Source organism: Oryzias latipes, chromosome 4, assembly GCF_002234675.1.
Source record: "Oryzias latipes chromosome 4, ASM223467v1".
NCBI classification, from domain to species: Eukaryota; Metazoa; Chordata; class Actinopteri; order Beloniformes; family Adrianichthyidae; genus Oryzias; species Oryzias latipes.
Window position 1 is genome coordinate 11,301,834 of NC_019862.2, and position 15,620 is coordinate 11,317,453.

Genomic DNA, 15,620 nt, shown 5'->3' on the forward strand with positions numbered 1-15,620 from the left:
AAGGCGGAGACACTTTTGTGATTGGCTACTCCTTTACTCATACATGAGTAGCAGCACCCTGACTACATCGATCGAAGATGCTTCACCAAACGTGATGGCGCAATTCACACTCCTCAACACTAGGGGGATTATGCACCTCAACACATCCACAGTGTTACCATAAATTGGGCAGTTTTGGTTCTAAATTTGCGGATAAAAGTGGCTTTGGGCAAGTGTGCATAATTCGGGTGATTTTGCGGTCAGTTCGGCAATTTCCATCTTCTCATGAACATATAGTAGTGGTCTAAGTTAGGCTGGGTGGTTGTTGGAGTTCCACTAAGCTTCTAAGAACTGGAGTTCCATGGACGCACCATGCCGTGTGTGGGAGGAGCTACCAGCTAATGTTTTTAGCCTGATAGCCACATGGAGTGAGAGGTTTATTTATTTTGAATAGTTCCACATGATAACAATGTTTCCATGTTTGAGTTCATGAGATCATCCCAGAGAGTCTCTGCTTCAGGTCCTGCAGTCAAACTACGTCTTAAATTACGTGTAAATCAGAGCGCCCGGAGCAAGAGTGAGTGTGTGAGCGCAAGTTAAGGGTCTGTTGCTCAGTTAGCCGGAAAAGTAATAATAAAAAAAGGTTTCCTCCAAGTATAGAGACTGGTTCTTTTTCCCCGAACGGGGAAGTGAACCCCAAATCAAACCCCGGATCTCCGCTGCGTTTTCCGACCACGGTCAGAAACGTCATCTCAGGAAAGGCTCAACATTTACATCAGAGGACCTGGTTATAATCATTATCTCAATGAAAATAGAGAAATATCATAAGGTTCAGGAGGCCCGAGCAGACTTGTTCCGCTTTGCGCAGTTGCCTGGTCTGACTCTGTTGGTCCGCCAGCTCACCTCCTGCGAGACAACACAGTGTAAAGCACGATGTGAGCTCTGAGTGAATGGCATAAGAATGAGGAGTGTTTCAACGGGGGACTTCGAGACGTGGACGACCGGAGCTCTTCTGTGGTTTGGTCCACACAAACCTTCAAACTACAAAAACAGAGTCGTCCTTGTTTGCATCTTCTGCAGCAGACAGAGAGTTTGTCTCTATTTGATCTTCAAAGCCGCGCGGATATCGCTGAAATATGTCCTCTCTCTGACTGGCACACCGTATAGCGGGTTATCGAGGAATATGAGTTGATTTCCATGAATGAGCCAATGAGCGTTTAGATCCCGCCCACTTTCACTGATTGACAGATAGACTCATTCTCCTGAAAAAGCTCTTCATGAAATAAATAAGCCATTTTGAAAAACAGCAACATGAAATAAAAACAAAGCTACTTTGGAAAATATTGATTTTGAAATACTGAGCTTCTGAAAAAAGACAGAATTAGAATAATATATGACATGATTAAAAATGAATGTTTTAAAATGCTGTTTTAAAATATTGAACAGGTTTTTAAAGCAAATAGAAATATTTTGAATAATATAATGGCTAATTTAAAATCTGTGTGCAGGTTTTTCACAATTTCATGATTTTATTTATATATTTATGAGAGATTTATTGGTTGATTGTGTATTTGCATGAGGTTATATTTAATTATTTAATTAATTTTTTTAAAATTTAATTATGAACAGTATAGGACTCCATACCTCCCAACCCACGAAAGCGAGTGGGTTCTCACAATGTGACGTAGACAAGTGAAAACAGCCTTCCAGGAAGAGTCTGCGCTGCCAGCACCGCCCCCAGGCTAACACAGACACCCACTTTCTCCGCAGAGCTAGAGGTGTTTGGCAAAAATACGCTTTCCTTTTATATGCACAAAATGCACATCCATCTTTGCAAAAGGTTGGATGTTGTTTGTTTTGGTGAGCGAGACCCACACCCACTGCCGAGGCCGACTATAGGTTGATGTCATGAAATGGGCGGTACCTAACACGACCAAAAGCAGGTTCATTGAGTCATCCTACTTCCCGGTTGGAAAAAAAAAGTTCAGGAAAATAATTAATATTTAATAAAACATTTGTTCTTTTGTGTGGCAAAGAATAGTAAATATTATGCTTAAGAATAGCATAAGCCCTTTCACAAAGCAGCTTTGGTGGAAAGTGAGTGGGCATAAGCCGAGTTTATTTGAAACCACCCCTTATGCTTTTCATGCATTCCTCATCTACATCACCATAACTCTCACTATAAACACCGTAGCAATGAAATAATAAGAATAATATCACCCTCCCCATACTCCAACATACAGTACCAATTACATGCATCCATCCCCACTGTACAATGAACAAACCATTTTTTACTTGACTTTGTCATTTTAAATTAAACCAAAACAGACTAATGATAGTGTTGATCATTTGATAACCTAAAACATATTTAATGTGAGTTTTCAAATTTGAATAAAAAAGTTAGAGCTCTGTTTTGCCCCCACTCCCCCCCCCCAAAAAGACTGATTGTAGACAAAAGTAACTCTATCTTTTTCTTTTTACCTCATGTTAACATTTTCCCCAATTCTCTTGTAAATAGGAGCACAACGTTGACAGAGGCAATATATTCCAGACAGAAAGAAAAAAGCTGCCCCGTCAGTCCTTCTCTCCTTGCCAAGACACTGCCCTTCCTCCTTAATCATAGTTTTCATATCTGTACTTCGAAAATTTGTTTCTCAAGGACACTGTCATAAACTTGCTGTTTTGAGATTTTTACACGCCGGGTTCTCTGCTCCGCACTTCCACACAATGGAAGAGGTTGATGGAGGTTGGAAATGGGGGTGCTAAAAGGTGAGGGAGGACAGAATTACAGTGTAAAAGAGAATCTTTTTTTTTCTTTTCTTTTTTGCGGGAAATTTATTTTCTATTTGACAGCCATGGTGGCAAATACAAAAAAAAAAAAAAAAATCGTTTTTTTGTATAGTTAATAAAGGAATTTTTTCATTATGGAGAACATATACAGAGAAAAATGTGCTCAAAATTGCATTTCTGAGTAATTATTCAAATCGTTGTGAATCAGGTAAAAGCTTGTATGTGCGACGTATGACCTGCAATGGGAAGCTTCCTGCTCCGCTCTATTCCGATGTATCCACTTGCAGACTAATAGATCCATGTACTGTATGTCTTTGTTCCTCGTCTGATCTGGCATCTGGCTCAAAACTGTACAGCTGGATAGCTCCAATAATGCTCACGATTTTTGTTGCACTATTAACTTTAGGTTGGGGTTGTGAGGGGATGTAGGCTCGAGGGAGAGAGTGTAAACAAAGAGATGATGGGTAATGGGAGCCTCACTCCATGCAGACAGTAATGCTCACCACTCAGGCAAATTTCTAATAAATTACTGGCGCTATGTTTTAAACTTATTGTTTAAACTATGTTTTAGAAAACAACTCAGGTTTTTGATTTTGGCTGAAAATGACAATCGTTAAAAGACCACTGAGAACGCTTTTAAAATAGATCACACTTTAAAAACCGTCTTATGATTTCTTTTGAAAAATCTTGCTATCCACAATGAATGAGTAAAACATCACATGACCCATACTAAGACAAATACACAATATGCAGCTTGAAAAAAGTTTTATTTGAAAAAAGCACCACATACAAAAACATTGTTTCCAAAAAGCACAACAAAAGCTACACGATTATGTTTTTTTCTTTCACACGGTTCATTTGAAAATTGTTCGTCATATGGTCTGTAATAAATGTAACAAATTCTTCGACACAGAATACAAGGAAATGATCATTAAAATAAAAATGTTCCACCCGACAAATCATTTATAATGCTATTAGGGATTTTTTGAAAATGGGAATTTCCATATCTGTTCCAAAGCAAACAATCATACCAATCTGGTAGATAAAAGATAAAGCCAGCAAAGAGAAAATGTCCCATCGTTGTCCTCCACCATGCTCTCCTTTAGGAAGTCACTATTTGGTGCTTTGAATTCTGGGAGAAACTTTATTGAGAGTCATTTTTAAAATCTACACCGAACAGTTGCTTGAATTCATGTCTCAGGTTTAATATTATTTTTGAGGAGTCACTCCCATTTAATTCAATGACTGTTGAGTTGACACTAAATTTTCAACACACAACACCAACAGTGAAATTTGAACACTTTTTAATATGCTTTGTAGGATTTTAACCTCAACACCTAACATTTCCCAGACCGGGTTTAGATTGCTTCAAAGTTATTCAGTCTACAACTTTAATTTGCTCCTTCTGCTTTTCCTGATGAATCTTCAACTATAGACTTTCTTTTTTTATATATATTGCAAGATGGAGCAACCCTCTGGGGTGACTATGTTTTGGTCAAACACTACATTCATTAGCTTTAACTTTTTAAACATGCAATTGTTCTCTAATTAGTAGGATGCAAATAATTTCCGTTTGATGTACAATATAGTAATACTTTGAAAGCAACTGTGTTCATTTTTGCATAATTTTGTTGCTTCTTCCTCTCAGTTCAAAAGAAGCGAGTCTGAGTTTTGAAAAGCCTGTTTGAAATAAAATTATGCGCCCCATTTTCTCTCTGTTGTTAGTGATAACATTAATGAATTAACATTTTAAACAATCCGTCTTTATTGTTTTGCTGCTGCTTATTTTTATCTCAATTAGGCTTTAATAGATCATTTTTCCTAACACACAGATCGTATTCTCCCCACTTTGTTCCCTACACAACAACAGATTAATTACATACGTGAGCAATGATCAAAAACAAGATAGTCAAATTGCAACAGTAAGTTGAGAATTGAAATGTTGATGCAATGCATCAGAGTATGTAGATTACAAATTAATCATCCACTGACTGTTTTTCTCTAGCTTTTGTTTGTTTACATATGTGAGTCTATATTTTAAAAAGACTGAGTGTAACATTGCAGCATTTTTAGAATTATTACCACATTAACTGGCTTTTGAAATTTAACAGTACATAACATGTATTGTTCTGTCTATAAAGGTCATATTTTATCCAGCTTTTGTAGAAGCCAAAATGAGAACAAAGTATGTAGATCTGAAATGTATCATGACAAGGTTTTGCAGAATTGATGTTTGCGTCTGTGTTTTTGTCCAGAGAAGGTTTGAACAAAAGAAAAAGAAATAAGCAATATTTATTTTTTGTCCTGAATTCTTTCACAATCTAAAATCAGTGTCAGTTTTCTTTTTTTGCTTTACCATTTATTGTTACTTAATACAAGTCAGTGGTCAATGGAAGGTTTGGTTTAAAGAGGATCGATGTCCTGAGACGTCACCTGACAAAGCTGTAAACGGACATTTCAATCCTTTTGGGACAACAACAGCTGGTTTAAAGTGAATAGACAGTTGCTGGGGCTAGAGGTCATCATCGTTAGACACTGTCGCCTTGTCACTCTGGTTGAGCCCCCAAATCACGTTGTCAATGGTGATGCATTGAGACTTCCCTCTGGCAAAAATTGGTTGCTCCAAACTCAGGTTGATTGATGCATTGACCAGTTTGTGTCTGCCTGTTGTCAGGATGTGTCCTTACATCCATTTAAAGATGGAGCAGGACTGGCAAAGAAAAGGAAGTGATGCTCTTTAAAAAGTTTTTCTGTGTGTGTGTGTTAGCTCAACCTACATTGGTATGCAGTTTTCTATCAAAACATCTGCTGTGTCTATCAGCCTTGAAATTTATAGGATTTTAACAGCCTTTTCATTTCTCTGGATCCATCTGTAGTAGTACAGTTCAATCAGGGTTTTGAGAATGTTGTTCCCACTGTTTCCACTGAGGTCACAGTATTACATTAGGGCCTGAAGGTGAATGCACAGCTTGTACATTCAGCTGATGCCACAATGGATTTGAATGAAAAATACCTTTTTTTTTTCTCTGACCAAAAGTGCAGCCTTTGTGGATCCAAGGGCATGGCGTTCTTGTGCCCTGGGTACTAGCCATGAGTTTTGTGAACATGAAATATCTTCTTTTATGTGTCATTCTTTTTCATCATGTCCCCTCTGTCTCTCTCTTTCTCTGCATTCCTTCAATAGTTTTCCTTGACAGTTTTGTCTGGGATAGATTAGTTTATTTGTATGCTTCCAAAAAGTGCCTTTCTTTGCTCATTTATGGCTGATTGTTTAGAGTTTGCGTGATGAGTATTTGCGTCAGTATCTGTGTTTACTTGTTAATGCTTAGACATGCACTTGCATATGTGGTTTTACTGTGAGCACAATTAAAAACTTGATATTATCCCTTTTCAATAAAGCCATGTGCAACCTTGGATTTGCCCCTTCAATTATGTATTGAGACCTAGAATGAGGGACACAAACACTGCCGACATAGCAAACAAAGTTGAGTCTTACAGAGTCCACGGTTCAGCCTGGTTGTTTTGGTTCTAGTTTGTGCTCTAAAGATTGGGTACAAGTTAGCTTACTCCGTTTATTGACTTTTTTATGATATCACACTTATGTATTTATATTTTTTATACAATAAGATGAGAGAGAAAACAACAGTAACAACTTAGTCCTCTGTCCCTCTCTACCTTCCTCTCTTTGTCTGTTTGCAGGGTCTGTTCATCTTTCTGATATATGGGGTGTACAACACAGAGGTAAGTCTGCATTGTGTCTCAAGGCTGTCGGAGTGAATGAGAGAAATGACAAGTTTCTGATGGGCTCCTTGCTTAAATGCTGGGTGGGTGGGGTGTGACAGAGTGTATATGCCCCATGAACGTGTCTGAGGATGAGTAGAACGATAGGAGGGGACATCGTTTCCACGCAAGCGTCCCACTGCCCTTCATGCTTGGACTAACTTATATGCATCCGAGTCCGACCATTTAACACTGACACGCTGCGGTTCTCAGCCACTCATTCCTCACCCACATTGGATAATATTTCACTGCCTCTTTAAGTTTTTAAACTCACGGCCCTCAATTTAGCATTCTGACAAAGGTGCTGGCCGGGGCTTTGCAGAGCTGTGGGCTGTATTCACTGCAGGATGGGAAAAAAAGCTAAAATAATATGCAACAAACAATGTGCACTGAGGGAGTGAGAAGATATCATATCCAGATGATGTGTTATTACCATTTATATGCGCCTTAGCTGTATGGGGGTGGAAAAGTGTAGAGACAGAGGGATGCCATTTAATGGATGATACTCAAGTCATGAAAATCATTCATGATCAAACAGGAGTCTTATTCTATGTAAATGAGAATAACTCAAAATGTGAATAGGTGAGACTTTAACTAAGCACTTCTTCTTTACATGTAAATCCATTTTCCTTTCCACATGTCCTTTATGGCAAACTTGAAAAAGAAATTAAACCCTGCTTTGTTGCATTGTTAAATTCTTCAAAATGGAATTTTATCACAGGACTATGATTTCATAGTATTGGATTATGGAAAAAACTAAGTCAATTTCCCTGTAATTGCAATTTAGTACAAGTAAATCTGACACCCCATCTGTGGCTTTATGAGGAAAGATTTTCTTTGGAATACACCAGATTACCAATTTCACTCCTTTTTATTGCTTGTCTAATTTTGTTTTACCATCATAAACCTCCTCCTGACTATTTAAAAGTATGTCCCTTACAATTTTTGTATTTCTTATCCTTTTTATTTGCCTTTTTTCTCTTTCACGTCTCCAAAGGCTTTTCTCCAAAGCCTGAAAAGCTGTCCCTGAGTCAGAAGCAGCGCTCTGACAATGCAGAGCTGGGGAAGGCTGACCTTTCACACTGTAAAATAAATCAACACTTCATTCTTGCTTAAGTGGCTTTTTTAGTGCTTGGGAATTAATTTTCTTACACTCAAGCCGTCCTTGACCCTGAGGGTTTCATACTTTGAGTTCATGTTTCAATTTTCAAAAGGGCTGCACTTTTGTGTAGGGACTTTGATAAAAATAAATATCTGCATTATTCACATCTACCCATCTTTTTCTCTATCTGAACCTTCATCACCTTTGCAAGGGACTCCTTTTGTTCTTTTTGGTTTTGCTTTTCTGTTACGATGCTTTATTTTTTCTTCTTTTTAATCTCCCATCAAGCGTGAACTAGTGGCTTCTGGGTTAAAGCTTTCAAAAAAGGTTCGACAAAAATGAATTTTCATAAAAGGACTGAAAATCCTATTAGCTTTTTGCTTGTATTTAAAGTGACATTAAGAAAAATGTCAGACAGTGAGATTCATTTTCTTCCCAATGACTAAACGTTGTTTTTGTTTTGTTTTCTTTATGGCGTCTATTCATTCATTTTCTTCTTCAAAAATGTCTATAAAACAAAAGCGATGTTCCACAGGGTTAATATCTCCAATTGCATATGTGTTCAAGTTTTAATTTACATGTAGGTGCTTAAAATAGAGCAAATGAAACATTTTAATACATTTATTTTTTATTTCAAAGCCTGAAAATTAAACTTTAGTCAAGTGAGTGATCCACACTAATCCACTGAGCCTACTGTACAGCAAGCTTGTGGCAGAAAAAGTTCAGTTCCTTTATTTTAAAGTATTTTGATTGTGTCTTAGGAAGACAGAAACACATGATTTATGTTTGTCATAACTTTACTTTCAGTTATCCCATTAGCGCAAATAGGTCTTTAACCATAAAGTAGAAAATGTACTTTGACATGCACAAAGAAGCTGGTAAATTAACCAGTCTCTGAAAGTCAGAAGCTTTTCAATTTATTAGGGTGATTTTAAGACTGAAATAATTATGAAGTCAAAGTAAAGATACTGCGGGTTTCCATCTATTACATTCAAAATACAGTGTTTAATTGCTAATTACTAGGCAGCTTTTTCAACTAATTTGTTGCAATTAGCTTTTCCTTGGTGGTCACCTTGTAATCCTCCACTTTGATGACCTTTTATTGCATCAATTCCAAGGATGTCGGCAGGTGTTGTCAGGTGTGCTGCTTTCATATGGTAATGGCTTTGCACAACATTAACACAGTTAACCGTGTTTCAAATCATGTTGAAACCTTGAATACACGTAAAATCCCTTAAACACATAACAAGCATCCAAAACAATGCCTTTCCCCTCATTGTCAAATGATTAATTAAGTTGTGTCATGTAAATGCCTCAGCTTATTGGCTGCTTTTAAAAGCAGTGAATCCGATGTGTTGTTTTCCCTTTTTCAACAATGCTCTGTGATTTTATTTCACTGTACAAGGTTGGAGGGCTTTCTTAGGTTGTTGTCATAAATAAAAGTTTTCAGAGACACTGCACAAGCACTGTTGATTTTGAACCAACAAAATGCTCTGACTGATTATGTTTCCCCCTGTACACGTCTCTGTTTATAACATGTCTCTTTGAGTGCATGTGTGCGCACATTCTGTTGTGCGCTACACACAACGTTGTGTCATAATTTATGACACAATGCGACTTAATGAAGCCATAAGCTATAATGCATATTCACTAACACAGTGGGCCGGGCGGGGAAGGGCTGCAGTGATGAGTGCCCAGGCGTTACAAATTTACAGTTAGTGCTGACAATTTGCATAAGCAAATAAACTGACACAGACATGCAGAGCTCATACAGGTAAATGCCAGGAGCTTTATGAGGTAGATACAAGTCCAACACCCAGGGAATGTAATCCAGCTACTTTTTTTTTTGTTATCTTCTCCTAAAAAAAAGAACACATATTTTTTACTTACAGCTTTAAATGTTTACATTATAAATACTATTTATAAATGCTGTGCTAATATGCATATTCAGTAATATGGAAATATACGGTTTTTAACCCCTTCTTGCCTGACCATATTTCCAATTAGTTCAAACATATAATCTTTTTTTGGAGTGGAGTCCTAAATGAAATGGTATTTTGCTAATTGGCAACATATAAAGTGAATGGGGTGATTTTGCATTGAAAATTAATTCATATTGAATAAAAATATTCAGTATTTTTACGAAAATGTTCAATATTTAAAATTACTATTGAATCACGATATTAACCAAATAAGGCATTCTAACTTTAACTTCTAACATTCTAACTTATACTTATAATTTAACACACAAACAGAGCACTTCTGTGAAATAGCTTTAACAGTCAAATAAAAATAGTGCAACTGTCAACTAGAAAAAATAGTTGATTATTAAATTAGTCATGTGAGACAGTTTGGTAACTGTAATTTTAGTATCTTTAGAACGATTGCACCTTTTTGATTATATGTAAATCTCCATTAAAAGTTCCTTAAACGTAAGTACTTTCTATTAAAATTCTTGTTGTAGCATGAATGTTATAATAGGAAGATTATATCAATTGAACAATAAATTAGTTTGGGTTGTTTTCGAGAGGTTATGGGTTAATTTTTTTATTTAAATCACTTTTTCCCAGAACTTGCACTTTGTAGACGGTACCTTGGCAGCCGTCTCACATGCCGTCTCTGTCGGCAGCACTGAAAGAGCCATTATCATTAGTAAGAAAGAAAAAATCCAATCTTATTCTGAAAGGCCTTTGTGGGTCGCTGTTTGAGTTAAGACAAAATGCAACACACACTTACTATCTGTTTGAAACATTTAGTAAAATAGTTACTAAGCCCCGTGGTCTGAATCTGTGAATATCTCACTAACTTGACCAAACTGTTTTTGTTTGCCTCCTGCTCAAACTAGTGTTGTATTCTGCTGTTCTTTACAGGAATAAAATGTTGTGATTTGTTGATGATATGCAGACTTCTGGTAGAGTATTAATCTGTTAAAATAATCTTGGCATGTATCGCTGATCATAATAGGAATAAAAAAAAATCAGATTCCTGATCGGCATACAACATCCAATTCTGAACAAGTCTAAAATAATGGTATCTGGCCCAATTTCTGATCACTTGGTTGGATCGGGACAATCCCTAGTAGATGTAGAGAGAAAACTTTATCATTTTAAAAACTCCATGCTACCTTTTTGCTTTTGGCTGCATTAGAATTGTTCGCCATATTTGACTTTCACAAACTAAATAAAATAAAATAAAAATCATTGCAAACGCACCCTTTGCTGACGTGGTTGATGTTGCTCTGTATCTCTGCGACATCTTGTATGTCTTAAATAAAGGTGTGTGGTACACAGTTTCATCTCAAGTGTAAAAATGTAATCTGTTCTGCTAGGGCAGTCCCTTCTTCTTCAATAGCCCCATTTGTTGGTCCCAGCGCTTTATGTTGACAGATGATAGCTTGAAGTCATCTCCGTAGTTTGCCGGTTCTGTGTGTCACTCTCAAGTTCCATTAGCTATCTACTTAAACATCCCGACACACATGCATTGTTCTCACCCCAGTGTGTGTTTTCATGCTAACCATCCAATAATGCAATGTCACTTCCATGTTGTTGTCTCTCTTTTGTGATCTTGCTTTGTTTTATATGGAATTTTATCGAATCTTGTTTTACTTACAATTTTTTCCCCGTCTTTCTTTGGTCTCCAGGTTCGAAGCACGGTCAACAGGATGAAGGAGAGAAGAAAAGCGCTTAATTTTTCTGTATGGAGTTTTTCACATGTTTTTGGATGTGTGTGCACAAGAGGAAAAAATCCTCTGCTATAACCAATTCATTTTCCCTCACAGATATTACTTCCCATGAGAGAGAGAGAAAAAAAATCCCTGCTACTGCAGTCAGTACCAATGAAAGCTGGCCACAAAGCAGCACTGAAGAAGCCCCTGACTAGTCAACAGTCCATGTTAGATGCCCTTATACATCAAACATAGACCCTCCATAATAGCCCACCCCACACACCACCCTCTCCCCTTTTTTTCACTCTCCCCAATGCAGTACCTTCATACAAGCAATGTCAAGCTGTGGTGTGGGTTACAAGTTTCTAATCCAGGACAAACTGTCCCCTGACATTAAAGTGTCAGAACAGTATTTATGTTTTGTTGGATGCTGCTGTTTGGGTGAAGCTCTGGGATGCTGCAAATGCGTGTGTATTTGTGTGTGTGCGCGTGTGCTCATGTGAACTATAAGATTGTAGTCCGTTTAAAAGTACTTAAAAGAACATGACGCACACGCTCATACAATTATAAAACTTGAGGAACACCTTGACAAACATCCACTCATCACTCCGCAGTCTGGATGGTCTAGCAGCAGCACCCTCAATCACATGCACACGCACAAAATGATTCAAGTCAGGTTGTTGTGTCACGCTTAATGGCCAGCAATACTTTGTCCTGGTCCTCCTACTGAACCCTGACCCCTTCATATATACTTTAAACCCCCCTCAACAAGCCATTTCTAAGAGGAAGATTGATTTTTAAAATTCAGCATGGCACCACTACTTCCCTTTGACCCTCCCCGCCCAGGGATGGACAATATGAGGATGGGAGGAAATAAATAAATAGATTAGATAATGTGAATGTGTGTGTGTGTGTGTGTCTGTGTTGGCGGGGGCTGCACGACACCAGGTGCAAACTGATATATTAGGTGTTCATGTTATCAGTGAGGGACTCCATTTAGTACCCTTTTTACTGCTTCCTCTCTCCTCTCGTGGTGGCAATTTTCCAGTCTGACCGCGTTCTGCTACCAGAATGCTTTTTTTTTTTTTTTTAGCCATCACCACCGTCTGACGGTTTTTAGCTAATGCTTTTTGTGCCATAAATCCCTCTTGAAATACTGGATCTACCAGTTCTTTGGTTAGATAGGAGACATTTGGCTATAGATGACCGCACATGCCCCTATATCCTCTTGTTGTAAAACATAGGATTGGATATTGTGTGTTTCCAGGTGAGGGGTAAAGAGGCTCTTGCGATGTTACTGCATATAGGTTCATCTGAAGACCAATTGCACATGTCAGAGATAAAGGCCTTTTTCCTATTTTATGTGGTAAAAAATGTACTGGAATTATTGCCTTTAACTGGTTATTTAAATAAAAAAAAATGTTCTTCTCTTTTATTATTATTTTTTTTACTAACCTAAATAAGTAAGACTAAGCTGAAAAATAGTCCACTTGTGACATATATAAATTTCGCACAGAAGTATCACTCATCAGTAAAATTTAGGACACAAGTAAATGTAAGTATCACTTCAGATATAAAACCAAGAAATGTCTTTTTAAGCATCTGAAATAGTTTCCACCAAACCTGATCACACGTTCTACCTTTTTTAATTCACATCACCACAGACCTCTTTAAACCTCTTCCTCGCTTTGCTTCTCTGCATAAGTGAGAATCTCATGTTCTTATGGTTGTATATCACATACACACTTATGCATGTGTTGCCACCTTTAGCAGCATGGCTGGCCCCATTCGATACCACACACCTTTTGACCCACCCTGACCTCCTCCTTGTACCCACACAGCCAGATTGCTTTGTAAAATAAAGCTGTCAGTTGCAGCACCCAAATAAAATACACCCCCTCTTCTCAGTACTTCATGCCCCTGACACGACTGAAATATAGATATAAATTGGAAGCGGATTAGTTTTTTTGATCTTAATTCAAGTTTTGACAAGATATAGGAAGCTACACGAAGGAGCCGTTTGAAAGCTATCGGCTCACAAGAGCAAGGAAAAAAAGGGCTCAAATTTGATTTTCAAGCGACAGCCAGGAGTTGATGTTTTAGTGTTTATTTGTGAAAAATTGGTTGCTTGTTGTTTGGCATTATCGACAAAACAAAAAAAAGCACCATTTATTTTTGTTGATGGGGCTGCCAACTGCAAGGAGTTATCGCTACATGTAGCTTGACGTGTATTTATCACTTTCCAATTGGCTCCTGTGCGCTAAAGCCAGAAATACAAACACGCAGAGCTATAATAACAGGCTGTGAATGTTAGCCAAATAAAGTGTAGATTCTTGATAGAAACAAAACTGAAACTCTGGATTCGCTTTAATTTGTTGAACAGTCTAGCAAACAAAGGCCTTTTTGACATCTAGTTCTGCTTGGATGGTGACTGTGCTGTTTGAAACACCGGGCCTTTTTATATATATGTATATATATATAATATTTTAATTTCTTTTGCTTTTGATTAAAGCGCAAACACGTTCCTTTCTAACTAAAATGCATCTTGTGTCCATTAATATCTTCCTGCTGCAGCAGATTTACTTGAAGTCAAACGTTTCATTTTCTATGACATAACACGATCAATGACTTTGGAGCACTGTCCTCCTGTTTTTTCCTTTTACTGTTGAATATAAACAGAAGAACGTTGGTGTAGAAAAAATATATCTACATTTTAATGTAATTATATACATTAGTACGCTATTCTGTGCAGCAAAAGATAAGAATATGGGCTTTAAGCTTCTTCTAACAATAACAAATAATAAACCACTTTGACAGAAAATTAAACCTTTTACTATCATTTTGATCAGTTATCAGAACTTTTATAAATATAAAAACAAAGCAACTCAGCAGTGGTGTGAGGCTTCTTCAAAGCCAAAGAGCCACAATGGAGGAATGAAAGAGCTGCATGTAGCTCCAAGCCTTGCAGACCCCTGCGTTGGGCGTAAAGGTGATATTCAGTCTGGTTTTGGCAAGCATTTTATAACAACAAAAACCCGTGTATTTTTGCCTTTAACCCTTGTGCTATCTTAGATGACCCCACCCTTACATTGATGTGTTCTTCCTACCATGAAAAAGGTGGATAAAGGTAGAAAGATTTCATGTAATCCATGGACACCAGTGAAGATCACAAATCATTGAAAAAAAAAAAGGTTCAGAGCTCTGTCTAGTGGGTCTAGATGACCCAACTCCCAATGGTAAAGTGCCTAGGATAGCACAAGGGTTACGCGTAAATATATACTTAATTGAGGTCTTAATCTTTTTTTTCTCTAACCTGATTTAAAATGATCATTTTGGTAATCTGTTTAAACTTCTAAGCCAAACCATTCTCTTTTTTTTCTCTTGTAGAACTGTGCCAGCTCTCGCCCTTCCAGCTCAGTGACCAACTCTCGTCCCGTCAGTTTTCCTCTTGGAACTACTCCAAGCCAGGAAGAGGAGACCTGCCCATGCAGCAGCACACCAAGCTTGGTAATAGAGGAAAATAAGACCAAAGGTAAGCAGTCAGTCCACATGGTGTCCATCCATTTATTTAATCAGACAATTTTCCAATCAGTATGTTAATTCTGTTAGGACAATTTTGCTAGATAACGTTAATTAGGTTAACAATCATGACTTTTCTGCAGTGATTTCTGGAAAAAGATATGGAATCAATCAGAAAACTTTTAGACCATGCCTAAAAGTTTACTTAAATGATGCTTGAACTTGATTCTTACTTTCACTCTATTTTGTTGCTAAACAATGGCTTGCAGATTTTCCAGGACTTTACAAAAGAACATTTCTGAATAAAGACTTGGGCAGTTAATGGCAAGACAACAAACAAACAAAAATCCAAAAGGTTTAGGCATTTGCCTGTTAAAATCAGTGTATCTGGTTATGTTGCCAAAATATTAGTAAGTGAAAGCCAACATCCTGTTCTTTTTCCAACACATTAGCAATGAGTCTTGGTGACTGCACCCCTAAATTCATTATTAACCCTTTAACACCGGAGCTGTTATTGTAACTCCTCGAATATTCACGCCATCAACATGGCTGATTCTGATGGGGAGAATAACTTCATATCAGCTTTTCACTGATATGCAATGCATTACTAGCATAAAGTGTTGAATAATGGAGAAAAAACGCTTTTCTCTGCAACAGAACTTATTTCATATCAGTCCTTAAAACAAGTTTTTTCCATCTTTTAGGAGTTCGGTGATTTGTAGACTTGCATCAGAATCTACTGGAATTACATTGACCCGTACATTTACACGTACATTACATTTACAC

The 15,620-nt window shown here is 37.4% G+C and overlaps 1 protein-coding gene across 2 annotated transcripts in view; it reads left to right on the forward strand.

Moving 5' to 3' along the window:
* The window catches only part of LOC101155181 (adhesion G-protein coupled receptor D1-like), an 89,150-nt gene that overhangs the window by 34,505 nt on the left and 39,025 nt on the right, over positions 1 to 15,620 (forward strand). The window contains exons 19-21 of one of the 2 annotated variants that reach the window (XM_023954202.1): positions 6,469 to 6,510; positions 11,292 to 11,345; positions 14,703 to 14,847. In XM_023954202.1, the coding sequence (XP_023809970.1) occupies positions 6,469 to 6,510; positions 11,292 to 11,345; positions 14,703 to 14,847 (241 nt within the window). The remainder of the gene's footprint in view (positions 1 to 6,468; positions 6,511 to 11,291; positions 11,346 to 14,702; positions 14,848 to 15,620) is intronic. The other variant, XM_023954203.1, reaches the window with a different exon arrangement.